The sequence below is a fragment of the Magnolia sinica genome, chromosome 14, assembly GCF_029962835.1.
Source record: "Magnolia sinica isolate HGM2019 chromosome 14, MsV1, whole genome shotgun sequence".
NCBI classification, from domain to species: Eukaryota; Viridiplantae; Streptophyta; class Magnoliopsida; order Magnoliales; family Magnoliaceae; genus Magnolia; species Magnolia sinica.
Genome location: NC_080586.1, coordinates 2,182,155 through 2,200,115, shown reverse-complemented (window position 1 = coordinate 2,200,115; position 17,961 = coordinate 2,182,155). Strand labels below are relative to the sequence as shown.

Genomic DNA, 17,961 nt, shown 5'->3' with positions numbered 1-17,961 from the left:
ACCTTTCTAATTTAGCAAGAGTTGCGGCAAGCACCCATTAGTAAATTGAAATGTCCTTAATCAATGAAAGAAGATAATTGGGATGGACCTGATCAGGTGGTGATTAATGCAATTTAATTATACTTGTCAGTGAAGTCTTTTAACAACATTAATGAGATGACTATCACGAGTCTATGAGCAAAATTGAAGAGCATCTATATGACGAAATAACTCTTCAATTGTCTATACATAAAGAGATAACTTTACATTTTGAAGACGATGGATGAGTTAGATTTCTTTACACAAATCAATATCTTCAACAAATTAATTTGTAAACTGACAAATGCAAAGGCAAAAATCGATAAAGAAGTCCAAACAAGGGACAAAATTAAATTCTAAACAGTGGACCTTATTTCTTTCGCTTTTCATTTCACATTTCTCATTGGACAAATATGATCATTTGAATAACTCCAACTTGTTACGATTAATGGAAGAGAGACATATATAGATTGATTTGACTATTGGTATCATCATACTTAGGATTCCAAGAGAGACTTATGCTAATTTAGCTTTTTGTAATTGCTCCTTATCAATGGATTGAAATATAAGACCCATATATTTCACGGGATCACATACGCAAATTGTATTTGTTTATTATACCAGTAGTGACGAGTACTTTTCATATGAAACCTACCCATTTTTTAACTTTGAATATATATATATATATATATATATATATATATATATATATGGTCCTAAAATTAATTTTCAGCGGTAGGCTCTAAATACCTCTTGTTTGCCGTGGTGTGGTCCAATGAGATTTGAATCTGAGTCGTACAAAATGAGCAGGTAGAAACGGATGAACCGCATGGATCAGACAACTTAATACAGCTGACTCCACAGATTTTATGCGTATAGTATTGACTGTTATCTACTGCCATATAAGATACACGTGCCAAACGTGCATGGAAAAGTAGACAATAAGAAAAGAAAAGCAACAGTTGGTGTCCACGTTCAAGGGATATTGTTGCAGACCGGACCAGTGGACCAACCTGATTTTGATGCCAGGACATGTTTACCGTCTGATCTACCTAACTAATGGATCTTGCAGACCGGACCAGTGGACCAACCTGATTTTGATGCCAGGACATGTTTACCGTCTGATCTTCCTAACTAATGGATCTTGTACACGTGCCAAGTTAACACGCGTGCATGCCTCTAATCCCCCGTTCGTGGACAATATATAGAAGGATTGTTCAGGAGATCCATGTGCAAAGTCCTTATTTCCAATGTGGGTGGGATCCCTGACCGTGGGGCCCACCTTGATGTATTTTCCTTAAATCCATACTGCCCAACCATATTGAAAACTCATTTTATGCCATTATAAAAAAAAAAGAAGCAGATCCAAATCTCAAGCGGACCACACTACAGGAAACAATCATGACTGAATCCCCACCATTAAAACTTCATGGATCCACCATAATACTTATTTGCAATCCAACCTGTTGATAAGGTCACACTTACCTGGATAAAGAGACCACGCAGATATCATCTTGATCCAAAACTTTGGTGGCTCACACTAAATTTTTAATAATTAATTACTATTATTTCCTGTACCATAGTTTCCCTGAGAATTATCTACTTTTTCTTTTCTTTTCTTTTTTTTAATCATAGTTTAAAATGAGTTTTCAGTAGGGATGGACATGGACGGCATGAATGTAAGTTAATACATTATGGTGGGCCTCACAATCAGAAATTCACCTGTACATTTTGGTAAAAGTGGTTAGGGCTATGCTACCGTTGAAACTTACATGGCTCACTGTGATGTTTATATGCCATTCATGCTGTTTATAAAGTCATTTTTATTAGGATAAACTGAAAATATAAAAATATTAGCCTAACCCAAAACTTATATGGCCCACTAATGTTTCAACGATGGGCATTCAGTCCTCACATTTTACTCTCATGCGGCCCGCTTAAATTTTGAATCTGTCTCATTTTTGGGGGGCCATGTCCTGTCTTGATCAGGCAAATTTATTACAAGCATTACACTGGGCCCCACCTAACTTCCTGTGGCAGGAAATCCACGTCCAATAGTCTGGATAACTTTAACATGGTCCCACTTGTCGTTACTGCAAACTCATGCAAACGGAAACGACCGATTGGTACTCCCCCTGACAGTAGCCAATGGGTAGTGGTCGGTGCTCTGTGGACTCCGACATGATGTATGTGTCTCATCCATGCCGTCCATACATTTTTCCAGATAATTTTATTGTAGGAATCCAAAAATGAGATGGATAAAAATCTCAAGTGGGTCACATAGTGTTGATTGAAATCTAACCATTAAAAACTTCTTGGGGCTACAAAAGTTTTCGATCAAGCTGATATTTGTTTTTTGTCTTCATCCGAGTCTGTAGGACCTAATTTACAGGTTGGATGTCAAATAAACATTACATTGGGCCCTAGGAGGTTTTTAATGGTAGACGTGCAATCACTACTATTTGCCCATGGTGTGGTCCACCTGATGTTTTTTTTCTGCCTCGATTTTGGTATTGGCTGTTAAAATGATGTTTAAAAATGTATGGACGGTGTGGATAAAACATATAGAACATGGTGGGGCCCACATAGCACCGACCACTAGCCAGCTGGCCAGTGGCAGCGTCACTAGCCAAACCGCGTCCCAAACTCGGGTATAATGTGAAAAACCTCAGCTCTGGGATCCCATGTAATCGGAATGACGTATCTTTCAACGTGAGATTTCTCATAACCCACTCATGGTCCATGCAAATCTGCCACGTGTGAAAATTGTCAGATTATCGAAACATCCCATCATCTGGCCATTACTTGGATGGGCCACGTTCAGTCAAGCTGAATAGATAGTCCCAACCCTCGATTTGTTATACTTGACCAGAGATTCACACTCATTCACCAAGATTAATGGTTATGATAATCCGACTACACAACTGGACGGTTCGGATCATCCGACTAAATTTTCATATGGCCTCTGGTGCACTATACCCGCCGGATGCGCGCGAGGGAAGAGACTCGCGCTAACCTATGGATGGGAGATGCTTCGAGTCGAAGAATATTTTGACAGGCATGTAACTTTAAGAAAAATAAATCTTGGGTGCGTTGGTTAAGCCCATCGTTACATCCCAGCGCAAGTTAGAACAGCAGCCTTAGTCGTTTGAGTTTCCACACCCGAGCCGAAAAGCCATTTTCCGACTCTTCAACAAAAGCTCGCCATCTTCTTCTCCATCAGACGCTATAAAACGCCCAAATCCCACCCCATCTCGGGCGCGAAATTGCAACGGATGAGATGAGAAATTCAAGCTGCAATTTCAGGTATTTTCTCGCTAGAAATATTTTTAAAAATCGTATTTTCTCATCAATATACGATCTTCAAAGGCGTATCCGACGATTTTTTAAGGTGTCGTGGTTGATTTTACGATTCTCATTTTCATAGATTAACTGCTAAAACATCGGAAAATGAGATTTTCTAGTGAAATTCTCGATTTCCGAAGGCGATCTTGTTGGAATTTCATGAAAATTTAGGTTTTCTACTCTGATTTTTCCATCTTCAAAACGATAGCTTTTTAGTGGATTTACAGTGAGAAAATGGCTGAAAATGAGGTTTTCTACTGAGATTTCTCCTGTTTGATTGTACTGTAAAAGTATGAAAATGAGGCTTTTGGTTTGATTTTTCCAATTCGAAGACTAAGTTGCTGAGAATGAGCAATTTCTGCATCTTCCCCCCCCCCAGATTTCCATGGAAGATGTATTTTTTCTCGATTTTTTTTTTATTTTTTATAATTCGAACCCGAAATGCTAACAAGGCCCACCTAATCCGCTCTCGCTTCTACCTTCCATGCGATTATCCAGACCGTCCATAATATTAAGATGAAACAACGGCCGAGAAAGCAGTTTTCTATGTCACCTACTCACCTTCCTATGGACGGTGAAGATCTCTGATTTTCTGATCTGTAAGATTGTCTCCACGCGCGCAATCTACTGGGAGACCTTCTACGACTACATTAACCGCCTTGATGATCACATGGTGGGGCAGACAGCGCGAGTAGATTGGGCGAATTTACTGAAAATATCAAAAATAGATTTTTCTCGTTATATTTTCCAGCGCTAGTAAAGGTACTCGCGGCACACGTGTGACCTACTAGGTCAGCTCATCGGGACAGGTCCGGATAGATGTGAACCAACCTAAAATTTAAGCTGGATGGGAGATGGGAGCTCCTGGATTTGAGGACCGTGGGCCCGTGCGATCTTGCTATTGACACATCCATAGTGAAGATCGCACGATGAGCGGCCAGGATATCGTACGAGCGTGCGAGTAGATATGCGCGAGTACGCTTTCTCTGAGTTTTTTTCAACATAAATAGCATTTACAGAAATAGCCTCGTACTCCTCCAAATTTACAGATTTCACCACTTTCAATGGAAGTGTATTTTTTTCCCGATTACATCGCTTCCTGAGAAAGAAGCTTCTGATGTGAACTTTAAAATCTCTTATAATGAAAATAATGGCTGGTATTTTTCTTCTTTCAACAGCCGTTGGATTTGTTGATGGGAGTTTCGGTTAAGTGCCTTTGAAGAAGAACGAGGACGAAGCTTCGGAGCTTTTGTCTATCGTTCGTTTCAGCCTTTCAGGGTCAGGTACTGTTTTCAGCAGGGGCGTTTTAGTAAATTTATTCTATGAGAAGTTGCGTGTTGGAAGCCGATTATAACTACGGATCAGGCTGTTCACGTGCACGACATCCAGTCCGTCCATCAGGTAATCACCCCTCTTTGGCCTTCATCCAAAAAATCAGGATAATTCAACACAGGTGGGCCACACATAAATTAAAATACAAGCTTTATGGCCCACCTCGACCTTGGAATAATCTGATTTTTGGGTAATGATGAGGTACATGAGTTGAACTGTCAGAATGATATAGGTCGCACACTTCCTACTCGCCACCTGCCAAGCGTTAGAACGTTTGCATCGCCGGACGCGGACTGCGTACCAACTCAGCGACCAATTGCCGGCTGAAAAAAAATAAAAAAATCTGTGGGGCCTACCATGACGTAGGTGTCTTAGGGTCGTTTGACACCGTAGATTTGAGTGGATTTCAAATCCCTGGTTGTTTGACACCACAGAGTAACGTGGTTTCAAATTGGAGTTTAAAATACAAGGTAAGATCTTGGATTACATTTAAAATCCTTCCAAGAGTTGCAGGTGCAACGTATATGTTGTTAGGCTATTATTTTATTGGGCACATGGCCTACTAATGATATTCCAAAACAATTGGATTATCATTTGTATCAATATAATTATTTTATTATGATGATCAACACCGTTTAAATATTGGCCATGTAAATCAATAGTTAAAAATCGTTAGTTAGTCACTTGGACATAATTTTGTGCTTGTGGCCCATCCGAGATTTCAAATTTCGTCATTTTTGGGAAAGCATATATTTTAGCGGGCTTATTACAACCATTGTGTCAAACATTACATACATCACTACTTAGAGATATTAAAGTTGATTTAGTGATTAAATTCAAACCCCCATAAATATCCATAGCTACTATTGAATTAAAGTTTATTCTTAGTCCAGGTGCCAAAAATAATAGGAGGATTTCAAATCCACACTCCCAAACAAGCCCTTGTTCACGTCATTAGTCCGATTTTCAAACTCATTTTAGCTCAGAAGTGTATAATTGAGGCATACAAAGGAAATCGGATTATGTACTCAATCAGTGGGCTCTTACCATACTGAGTAAACTCAATTGGGCCCACCTTGAATGTATATGGTCTATCCACCCTGTCCATACGTTTTAACATCTAATTCAAGGGGTTGAGCCAAAAATTAAAGCATATGCAAGAATTAAGTACCTTGAATGTATATGGTCTATCCACCCTGTCCATACGTTTTTACATCTAATTTAAGGGGTTGAGCCAAAAATTGAAGCATATCCAAGGATTAAGTGGATCATACCACAAGAAACAGTGGGGATAATGATTTCCACCGTTGAAACCTTGCTAGGCCCCAAGCTGATGTTTATTTGTCATTCAACCTGTTTATAAGATCATAGAGACATGGATGAATGGAATCACAACTATAAGCTTGATCCAAAACTTCTGTGGCCTCCTAAGAAATTTTCAACTGTAGAAGTTTAATTCAACTGTTTCCTATGGTGTGGTCCATTTGAACATTTTATATGTTTTATTTTTTAGCTCAATACCTAAAATTACCTGGGAAAATGGATGGACAGAGCAGATAAAGTACATAAATCATGGTGGACCTCAAAGAATTTACACGGCACACTAAGCCTACTGAGTTACTCAACGCGCAATCCGCTTCCTATCCAAAGCTCGAGTGGAGCATGCTTAGAGGAAATAGCGGGGATAATAACGTCCACCGTTGAAACCTTCCCACACACAGTTTACATCAGGGTGGGTCCCAGGATTTACTCAGCGTGCTGAGTTACTCAGTACGCAATCCGCATCGTAGATCGCCTGCTTGCTGTGAATTTTCAGCCAACGTCATATGTTGAGAGGACCCACTAATTGGACAGCCCAGATAGAGTCGGATGGATCAGTCGACCTCCTATTGGAATTCGCTTCCTCCCACAATCTCTTCACACGTGGTAACGACGAAAACGTGTGAGACTGATGATCCGTCCATCAGTTGGGATGCCAATATGATCGACTATCATGTCAGCCGCACATGTACAGGACCATTGCTCAATGCTCAATTCCTCTCATCCATTCGCTTCTTCGTTACAAGTGTGCCCCACCTTAGTCTACCACCTGCCTGATTTTGGAGCAATGGCATATCTCCCAGAGAGTTCGCTTGATGGGCGGCCCCGATCTCATACACGCACTTGTCGTTTCCCGCAGATGAAGCTAGTAGCTCGAAGTAGACGTTCCTAATTGCATAAAGAGAAAAACGTTGATACTCTGGTACAGTGCGGTGGATCATAAGCAAGCACTGAAAAATTACATACGAGATATGTAACCTATTCAAACTAAACTATCTGAAGTATGGGTCCTAATTTAGATATATCATGAACCATTAAGCTTATATAGTTACCTGAATATTGGATTGGTGGACGTTTAAGGGATGGTTAAAATGAAAAATTATCGAATGGCTCTTATCAAATGTCCGTGAATCAGAGGTCAGGTTTCTACAATCAAGTCTCATTTTGGACATCGACTTAGGGACCGTAGCTCCCACAATTTAGTCCGTTTGAATTAATGTGCGTCATGCGTCAAAGTCCCAGATGCATGAGTATCAAGCGTCAAATGCACCGGAGTAGGGCTGAAAGTTGGGCAAGTTGGGTCGGGTTAGTGCTCAACCCTAACCCAACTTAAGGTTCTTGTACCTCAACCCTAACCCAACCCAACCCAACCTCAGGTTGGGAATTCTCAACCCAAGCCTAACCCAAGTAGGTTCGGTCGGGTGGATACATACTAATATTTTAATGATTGCATTAGTTTATTATATTTTAATACACATCTTATTTTTTATATTTATAATTTTATTAATTATATATGTAGTCATTTATCGTAAAGAATTTCATTTATTCTAAACAAACAAACTAAAATATAAAATAACTACTCATTTAAAAGTCATGTTGTATAGCACACAATTTATCTGGGAGAGAAATCTAACATTTCTTGTTAGCTTGAGTCATCGGAAATGATGTGGACCAATGAGACCCGACATCACCAGAAATTCCTATGTCTTCAACTCATATGATCTAGACTCAATTATAATTTATAAATAACTTATATATTGATCGGGTTTGAGTTGGGTCAAGCAACCCAAGACCTCAACTTGAGTCCGACCCAAGATTTATCGGGTTGGTGTTTGTATATCCTAAGCTTGAGATTGGACTCGATACATCTTGTCCAATCTCAACCCAATATCGTGTCGGTCATGGGTTGGTCAGCTTCAACCCGCCCGACTTTCAGCCCTACACTGTAGTATTAATTTGCAGGGAATGCATTACGTCAGGCTGAGGTAACACTGACTCATAGCCAGATGGAACACGGCGTGACCCCAACCTGACCACTTTAACAAATGTTGGATGAGCTAATCACATGACACCACATAGTAGCCTGAACGAATCAGCTGCCCAATTTGCAACGGGTGTGAATTGGGGATTACCCCACCAGCACTCAGTTAGAGATGGATTTATAATGTATGGGTTTTATCTAGGTCTAGATCATTTTAAGTATGAACTCGAAAAATTAGGTAGATCAACCCCTCAAGTGGACCACACCAATGGAAGCTGTGGTGACAATGGCCCCAACCGTTATAATCACACCAAAAGGAGCAGCAGTGACAATGACCCAACTGTTGTAACCTCCCTAGGGTCCACTGTGGTGTTTATTTGTCATCCAACTTCTACACATGGTCACATAGACCTGGATGAAGGAAATACATAAATATCAGCTTATTCGAAACTTCTGTGGCTCTCAATAGGTTTTCAACGGTAGGCATTCATTCCCCACTATTTTCTATGTTGTGGTCTACTTTAGTATTAGATCTGCTTCATTTTTAGGCTTGTCACCTAAAATGATTTATCAAAATGGATGGTCAGAGTTGATAAAACACGTACCTAACGGTGGGCCTCAGAGAGCCCCTGACAGGACCGTCCGTTGCCAGCTAGTCCGGGCTAGTACCCAATCCCCGCCCATTTGCAACGCTGTACAATGCCAGGTGTCCTGCGCGTAACAGGCGAGGGACACGAATGGGATTTCTTGTTAAAGCAGGGGACATAATAAAACTACATAAATGCAGGCGGAAGTGATCGTCAAAATGTTAGTTGGTCAATGAATATCATTTTTATATCCTCCACCTTCTTCGGTGGCACCTACAATATGAATCTTTTAGCAATGAATACCAAAGCAGACAAATTCCTTTTGTTCGTCTTTTTATCTTTTTCCCACATCATTTTGGCCATATCTAAGAGGATGTCACGTGTTTGTTAAAACGACGTGGGTCCCTTCTTATTAATAACAACAATAACCCCCTTCATTACTGTTAACCATTCCACGTCAGCCTGATCCCTCAAGCATTGGCTTTAGATTTCACAACTCTACTACATTTTCTTATCACCAACCACCTGCTAGTTTTGCTAGGCTGCTCTCTCAACTGGGAACAAAAATTAGGAACGTTGATTGATCAGGTGGGCCACATGTAAATGCTGGATATATGGCATTCGTCATTTTGTTGCGTCTAATGGTCCACTTTTCTCACACACTCAAGGTCCCACCTAATGAGTGGACAGGATGATTATTTGTGTACGCTCACGGTATTCCCCACATGATGAATGGCCTGGATCTCAAATAGGTAAGCAGGTTAGCATATGTGTGTTGCGAATCCTCCTTAATCTATCCTCGTGCAAATAGCCTTAGAAGCCATTTTCCGGATAAATTCCACAGCTACCGTGAAACCGCTCATTTTATTCAAACTAGTTTGTTTCGGAGATTTGCGCGAGGAGAGATTGAAGGGGCATTTTTGTGTTGCCAACGCAGCAGCACGTGCGGAATCCGGGCCACTCTCCACATGGAGCAGATCATTAACAAGTCCTGGTCCAGAAATCAGACCGGCCTACTTATCAGAAGGTTCGGATTTAGAAGAAAATATATATTCAACATACATGTGTGACCATCTGATGGATTGATTTTGACCTTTTTTGGTCAGGACATGGGCATAGTGTTCCCCACCTGATGAATGGCCCAGATCTCGCACCGTCTCCCGAATCTCCCCTCGTACGAATGGCCTCAGTATTTTTCTACGCCCGTATCTACTAATATTTTGAAGGCTAGTATGCCACCGGCTGAATTTCCTTCCCGTGTCGCTCGTCAACGGACGTCCGCCTCTCTGTAGGGCCCACACTGTGATGTATGTGTTATATCTAGTCTGTCCATCCGTTTAGACCGCTCGTTCTGGAGTATGATCCCAAACATAAGTCAGATCCAAAGCTCAACTCGACCACACCACAAGGGGTATGAAGACACCCACTGTTGAAACCTTCCTAGCTCCCACCTTGATGTTTATGTTCCATCCAATCCGTTCATAATGTGAATCGAGACTAGATGAAGGTACATAACAAATATCAACATGATCTGAAACTTCCGTGTCCCTGAGAAGTTTTCAACATTGAGCGTTCAATCCACACTGTTTCCTGCGATGTGGTTTACTTTAGCTTCTGAACTGACTCATACCTGGGCCCATTTACTAAAATTATCTGGAGAAACGGATGGACGGAGTAGATATAAAACATACATCATGGTGGACCTACGGAGCATAGGGCTGCTGCTAATCCGCATCCCTTGTCAATCGACAATCCAAGATCTACTGCAGCCTTTTTATCTTTTTCCTTTTTTGGTCGTATGATATACTCAGGCAGCATATGTCGCTTGATACACAGGCACTCAGAAATTGTTTCTAGGTCAAATTATACTCAAATTAAACCGACTGAATTTTAAAATCCACTGTTTCTAAGTCACAGTTCAAAAAGCAGAGTGGATGAACAATCCTAACCTCTGATTCGTATACACTTTGTTTGTTGAAACTGGACCATTGTATATCGTTCATTGTTAACCGTCCAATAAATGTCCACCAATCCGATAGTTAGCTACTTAAATAAATCTATTTTCTGGTTCATAATACATCTAAGCTGGGAACCATGATATGAACCGTTTAATTTTACCCACTTATATGCCAAGTATGTAATTTCTAAGTGCCTTCGTATCATCGATCACGCTTTTCCAGAGTATCGAAGTTTCTCTCTTTTTTAATTATTTGTTGATTCCTTAGATTGGAGTCTGTTAAATGGAGTATCAAACTCGAGGGCAGCACTGATGTAAGTCAACCCTTGATCCATTTCAGGTGACCCTTGGATTTGGGCCCACTTGATCTCTCTCTCTCTCTCTCTCTCTCAACAACTGTCCTTTCCTTTCTGAGTAAATCTCATAATAATCCATTGCAATCCACCACCCAAACCCTCCTCTCTGTATTGCCTTGCGAACCATAATCCCAGGAAAGCAATGAAGCAAGAGATTGCAGCTGAAAAGAAGTCCACCTCCCCAGCACCTCCACCTCGGTTTAGAGCTCCTCCCAAAACCATGGACAGCCCAAGATCAGAACATGTCAATGGGGCCCCACCAGGCCTTAAAACAAGGCCAAAATCAGCTCTTCCTGAAACAAACAGCACCCAAAAGGCAAGAAGATCTCTTGGTATAAATAAGCTGAAATCTGGTGAAGATTCGGGACCTCAAAAGGGTAGGGAAATGGAAGAAACAAAGTCAATGAGCCGGCCTGGGAACCGGCCTGTGGAGCAGTATGCACGGCTGGGGCGGCGCTTGGACCCCAATTGCAAGAGAATTGAAGATGATTCAGATGGGAAGAGGAAGGAATTACAGGAGAGGCTTGATGTAAGTGAGAATTTGGTTAAGGACTTGCAGTCTGAGATATCAGTGCTGAAAGCACAGTTGGAGAAGCTGCAGAGCCTGAATGTTGAGCTTGAGTCTCAGAAGAGGCAGTTTGCAAAAGATCTTGCAGCTGCAGAAATGAAGATCTCAGCTCTTGAGTGTAACAAAAAGGTAAAATTAAAATTCCCTTTTTATTATTAATAATTGTTAATAACTGGTGTGTTTTGATCAGTTGGAGAAAGATGGCTGTTTTTTGGTGATCCCCTCAAATAACATTTCTATAGAAGTAGTCAAAAATTCTGGTGTATAACAGCTTCAGCAGTTACAACTGCAATTGTATTTTTGAATGTAGTCCTCCGAATATTTTTCTGTTAGTATTCCTTAAGAATAGGTCAGCTTGAATATTGCTGAAATATAGGATATAGTTATTGCTTTCTGTTTTGATTCAATGTATTATTTATACGATTTGTTTCTTTAATGAAAATAAAGAGTTCACACATTTATCAATCTCTTCAATTTCTACCTAATTTGCTGGTCTTTTTTATTGCTGCAGGTTGTGGTGTTCCATGCCCAATAATTATATTAAGTTGGGAATTACCCATTTATGAATTTCAATTGAATTTGAGTTTTCATGGTGATTTGTTATGTATCATGGTCTAGAGCATATCCTGTTTTATATAATTTTGATAGAGTTTAGGGTGTGTTTGGTTGCACCAAATACCATGAAAATTCCATGACTAGTCAGCCTAATTTGGTGCAAATTTTCATGATATTTCATGAATTTGGTGCAACCAATCTCACCCTTAATTTAAGGAAAGTTTAAAAAATGTCTTATAGCCACCAGTGTGATTGCAAACAAATTCCCTTTGGTATGTTTTGTTTTTCAGTTAATCATAAGCATGTTCCTTCTCTCTTTACAGCGTGTTATATGATTTTTCTTATGAGGAAATATACAATGTTTGATTGATAATTTGCCTGGTGTAACAAACTACATATTTTGGGCCCCTTCTTTTGGTGGTCTGAATCATTCGTATGGTGGGTCCCACTGCAAGTAGGATACAACCCAGATATCTGCCTCAGTAGACAATAATGATCATTTATTGGGTCCTCATTAGATGTAGACCAGTGGTAGTAGTTTTCCATTTTCATTGGATGGCTAGGATCTTCGGGTAGGCAACATATCATGGCAAGGCCCATCAAATGATTTGGCCTACTAGATGACTGGTGTTTCCAAAAAGAGGGTGCCACCTGTACCATTGTTGGATCCATAGTTTGTAAAATGGCAAACGGTGAAAAACTCGTATGGGAAATGTCCGTGTTTAATTCAGTCTCGATTGTAAAAAATACAGGAAAAGAAATGGAAATGCAAAAAATTCAGAGAATGAAACGTTTAGGTTTAATACGGTTTGGACTATAAAAATGAAGTGAAAAAACGACTATATATGTGCATGTGTATGTGTGTGTATTACATGCAAAAAAGGTTAAAAGTAGAAAATTTTAATTAAAATAACTAGAATTTCTATATGTATGAACAACAATGTATATAGGTAGTCGAATGGTGTTCTTTGCCTCTCTCAAATCCTTCCTTTTCAAGTAATACTCATATAAATTCATTTGTCTATGTTAACAAATTTTCACATTCTAAATGTGTTTCATTGAAAGAAAAAAAAAAATCAGTTTGCCCAATGCCTATCTTCCAAAATATACAAAGTTTTAAAAGTTTGATAGATTATATGAGGTTTTTCGTCTTTCAATAATACGGAATTTTGAACCTAAAAAGAAGGGAGTTTTGCTAACTAATGTTGGATTGTTCAAAATAACATTGTTCTTTTGATCAAGCATCATACTGTAGCTCTTTTATTTTATGAATTAAATGGTCAAGGTGATTAACATTGGAACTGAATGAAGGAGGAGTCAGTTGTGGAGGAAGTCCCGAGACCTAATTTCAGAGACGTTCAGAAGCTCATCGCCAATAAATTGGAGCATGTTAGGGTGAAGAAAGAGGCCATCAAGGACCAGAGTACTAGTATGACGCAATCTGCAGTATTAGAGCCAGTGGGTATGCCTACTGCAATCCAACCAAAGGTTTCCACGAATGCCCCTCCTTCCCCTCCGCCTCCTTTGCCGCCTCGCCATGCCCTGCCTTCCATGAATGCCCCTCCTCCTCCGCCTCCTTTGCCGCCTCGTCATGCCCTGCCTAAAGCAGCTACCATGAGAAAAGCTCCAGCACTTGTTGAGTTTTATCATTCACTAACAAAACGTGCTGGAAGGAAGGATGCTTTCGGGACTGGAAATTGTAGTAAGCCTATTGCTGCTAATGCACACAGCAGCATAGTTGGTGAGATTCAAAATCGGTCTGCCCATCTGTTAGCTGTAAGCATTTGAGATCTCTACTTATCAGTAGTAAGTTACTTCTTTTGATGGTCTCACAAACTGTTTGATAGTTATGAACTTTTCTTGTAGATAAAAGCTGATATAGAAACAAAAGGGGACTTCATCAAGTTTCTTATAGAGAAAGTTAGAGCTGCAGCTTATACAGATATCGAGGATGTCCTGACCTTTGTCGATTGGCTTGATGGAGAGCTGTCTTCCTTGGTAATCCCAAAAACCATCTTGAGATGATTACCCAATCTGACCTTGAAATTTAATCATCACTAGGGAAGCACATTGCACACGTCCTTAACCGCACACACAATACATGCACATTCTATCAATGAAATTTTCTTTTGATCAAATTTGAAATTTTATTTTATAATATTTATCCTCCGACCAACAAAATGTTTGTATGTCAATGCTTCAAACGCAGTACTTTTTACTAGTGTGGCAGAGTAATTTTGATTCAAATGCAGAAGTTTCTAATTCATGGTCTGAATTATCCCATTTCATGAATTTTTCTTGGGATATGATCGGTGCAAATCTATACTATATATAACACGAGCTGTGCTTTGACCAATTTTATACCTACAATTAGTTTCCCTAGGGTGGAGAACTTTGAATATTCAAAAGACATAAGAAAACATTTTAGATGAAGCTAGGGGTATTTGGGGAAGATGAAAATTTAGCTGGTGTCCAGTATACGGTTAGAATTTTACTCACATTTGGTGCTGACAGCTGGATTTTACTGGCTTGACTTGTTTTCTCCTATGCACGAGCCACATTGCTAGGGAATCCGGGCAACAAAGGCTTTGTGAGGACTACCATGAGGATTGTGTGACGTCCACTTTGTACATCTGTTGTGTTGGCTCATGATAGAACATCATCCCCCAAAAGAAGCATGTCTAATGTGGATGGACAACTTCATGTGGATGAGATCCACCAATCCATCATGCGCACCATCCATGTTAGGCATTGATCGCGAGCATCACACAGATTCAAAGTTCAGGTGGGCCTCACCATGGGCAACAGTGAAATCTGCCTAAAACCTCTAAATTCCTATGGTGGGATCCACCTGAGTTTCAGAATAGAGTGATTTTTAGAGAGCACCTTCATCTTGGTTAGAATAGTCATATGAATGGATTGGATGGCATATATAAACCATGGGGGGCCCATACACAACTAACGGGGACCCATACACAATTAACAGAGGGTATCCCATCCCAACTCCTTATGGCGTGGCCTACTTGAGTTAAGACTGACCCAGTTTTAGTTTCCCAGATAAACATGATGTAAAGCACCTGAGGGATGGCGTAGATCCCATGCACATTCTCCCACGTGGTGCTCAGTTAGTTGTAGGCATGCTCGATGTGACCATGCCGAGTTGGGCTAGCACGGTTATTTTCTCCTTCTCCCATCATCTTTACATGCCCATTGCACGTACCACTTCCCCTAGTACCATATAAATCATTTGAGGTGTTGCAAACATTTTTTATGTCTTGCCTGTAGAGAACCTTCTTCTTGAAAACTAGCAACTTTGTAAATTTCCAAACTAATCCTATCCATGTAACAGATAGTCCTACAGAACTTTCTTTTCGGAAATTAGCTACTCCATAACTTTCCAAACTAATCCTATCCATGTAACAGAAAGTCACCGTGACTGTATTGTTTCATATTGGCTTCCTAATCCTCACTTAAAAAATAATCTTTATTTGACCTATAAATACATTGACTCCATGAATAATGGAAGCATAGCAGAAAAACACCTGCATAAGATCGATTTAGTCCAAGCCAAACCACAAAAAAGAAAAGGGCCAAATCAAAAACAAGAGACAAGATGCTCAGAGATTTACCTGGTTTAGCAATATGCCTATGTCCACGGGGCGACAAAACAGAGCCTTCTTCTTCACTAAAATAAGAAAAATAAAAGCACAAGAGTTACCTCTCTCCCACTCTTCCTATGTACAAGAACTTCCCATCAAGTAATATCCACCTCAGAAGAATGAATGAATGAATGGAATACCTCTTTCTACCTATGCTCCTCCTTATATATACCACACTAGAGGAGAGAGAGCATGTGGCAAAGTCCTACACAAACTAGGGTTCACAAGTGAAACCACAAGAGAAGTCATGAGAGAGAAGGAGATAACATCTCCCTACATGAGAGAGAGAGAGAGAGGTCTCCAACATATGAGACTTCACCTCCTCAACAGGAAAGACAGCACATGTGAATGACATGTTATAGTCATACATTAAAAAGGTCTGGACATTGTTTCATCACAGAAGGGAATTCTATGTGAACTTCTCTATAACTCGCCTCGTTATAGTAAAAGTTGGACTCTATAACTTGTCCGTTTATGGCCCAAATTAAGGTCCTATTTTATGAGGCTTTTAGTGTTCATGAAAGGGTTTAGCACCTAATGTTTACTAATGACCATGAAAACGAAGTTAATGTTTCTTCTAGATCTTGAAAGTCGATGCTAACCTGCTACACTTCTTGCTGTTGCTTGCCTGATTGATTTTGTACAGGCTGATGAGAGATCTGTGCTGAAGCATTTTGACTGGCCTGAAAAAAAAGCCGATGCCATGCGAGAAGCCGCATTTGAATACCGTGACCTAAAACGGCTTCAAATTGAAATTTCATCCTACGAGGACGATTCCTCCATGCCATGTGAAGCTGCCTTGAAGAAAATGGCAAGCTTACTAGATAAGTATGTAAGAGGAGAGAAAATAGTTTGGATTCTTTCGTTTGATTTTTTAGTCTGAATTTTGTTATTTATTTCAGAGGGTTGGAATTCTGATTTATCTTATTTATTGTCGTACGTTGCAAGGTCGGAGCGAAGCATTAATAGGTTAATTAAGTTGCGAGACATGACCATGCCATCTTACAAAGACTGCAAAATCCCAACCGAGTGGATGCTTAATTCTGGCATGGTTAGTGAGGTATGCTTTACCATCCAGACCTGAAACATGATGGAGTAATTTATGTAAGGCATGGTAAGCTTATGGTCTCTGTGCTTGATTTTCCAGACATGAAAGCTACCTTGTTATTAAACAGTTAGGGCCTGTTTGATAAGTGGAATAACAGTGACTTTCTTATTCCACCTATGCTCCTTCCAGTTCCAAATTGAAAGTAACATAATTGCAGATTGGATCTGTCCTTCAATGTGGATTCTAAATTAAAATTTGGTTAGTTCCAATTCATTAGACTAATACTGCAATTCTATTTGATTGTGCATCCAAACACATACACTGCATCGATGTCTGAGTTGTTTTGTTATTTTGTTTCGTATGTTCCCTATACAGATAAAGCTGGCTTCTTTGAAACTGGCCAAACTGTATTTGAAAAGAGTGTTGATGGAGCTTGAATCAATTCAGCACACGGAAAAGGAATCCGCACAGGAGATGCTGCTACGTCAGTGCGTGCGCTTCGCTTATAGGGCACACCAGGTAATTCATAATCCCTCGTGTTTGTGCGGGCATGTGTGTATTCGTGCATGTATGCATGTATTCTCAATGTAGTTATAACTAGTATCTTCTTGTGCAGTTTGTGGGAGGACTTGATTCTGAAACAATGTGCGCCTTTGAAGATATAAGGCAGCGAGTTCTGATGCATGGGGGCGGGTCTTGAGAGTTGTTTGTAGGAATAGCATCATCTTAACACACTAACGAATAGCATAGATGAAAGTTGGCAAATGTGCCATTGCCGAATCAAAGACTAGAAAAATACAATAGAGCCTGTGGTATCCCACAAAATCCAGATTGAGCCTTGATCTCAATCTTGATGGGCCGGATGACCTACACATTTTGATTTGTATGTCAGAGCAGCATTTTTTTTCCCATTTAATCACATATTTGGGTCCTTAGTTTTTTTTTTGTCATACTTCGAATAGTCATGATCAAGTGCAATGGAATATGAAGTGAAGGGTGTGGGGCCCGGTGTAATTGAGATCAAGTCATTACTGGACAATCTCGATTTAGCTGGTTCCCCTACCCAAACAGATCCTTGGCCACGTTGCTAATTTATGTGGTAACAATTTTAGAATACAATTGGAATGGCTGGTTTCTGCTTGTGGATGAATGGTTTGAAGATTCACATTGTTCTGTTTGCTCCTCTTTGTGGATGAGGCCAATGAGGCTGGTTCTTCTGCAGCGTGGTATGAGCT

At 40.1% G+C, this 17,961-nt stretch overlaps 1 protein-coding gene and 1 long non-coding RNA gene across 7 annotated transcripts; both read left to right on the top strand.

Annotated features, from left to right (window-relative positions):
• Positions 1–3,109: 3,109 nt before the first annotated feature.
• On the top strand, positions 3,110–17,671 carry LOC131225202 (protein CHUP1, chloroplastic-like). Of its 6 annotated transcripts, none has more exons than XM_058220686.1 (9): positions 3,113–3,324; positions 4,542–4,646; positions 10,881–11,593; positions 13,331–13,795; positions 13,886–14,017; positions 16,325–16,506; positions 16,627–16,729; positions 17,102–17,245; positions 17,343–17,671. In XM_058220686.1, the coding sequence occupies exons 3-9, from the start codon at positions 11,039–11,041 to the stop codon at positions 17,424–17,426; spliced, it is 1,665 nt and encodes a 554-aa protein (XP_058076669.1). In that variant the 5' UTR covers positions 3,113–3,324; positions 4,542–4,646; positions 10,881–11,038; the 3' UTR covers positions 17,427–17,671. The 6 variants fall into 6 exon arrangements, with proteins under 6 accessions (XP_058076670.1, XP_058076669.1, XP_058076667.1 ...); XM_058220684.1 differs by having other exon boundaries at positions 3,115–3,324; positions 11,032–11,593; positions 16,627–16,738; XM_058220685.1 differs by having other exon boundaries at positions 3,115–3,324; positions 13,334–13,795; positions 16,627–16,738.
• On the top strand, positions 11,944–12,917 carry LOC131225203 (uncharacterized). The gene is made up of 2 exons (XR_009161244.1): positions 11,944–12,068; positions 12,236–12,917. It is a non-coding gene; the product is annotated as an uncharacterized LOC131225203 (long non-coding RNA).
• Positions 17,672–17,961: the final 290 nt, after the last annotated feature.

Excerpts from the sequence above, each read along its gene's own strand:
- LOC131225202 (XM_058220684.1), top strand. The coding sequence starts at position 11,039 with ATGAAGCAAGAGATTGCAGCTGAAAAGAAGTCCACCTCCCCAGCACCT. Across the intron at positions 11,594-13,330 it reads CTCTTGAGTGTAACAAAAAG|GAGGAGTCAGTTGTGGAGGA; the intron begins GTAAAATTAAAA and ends AACTGAATGAAG. Across the intron at positions 16,507-16,626 it reads ATGGCAAGCTTACTAGATAA|GTCGGAGCGAAGCATTAATA; the intron begins GTATGTAAGAGG and ends GTACGTTGCAAG.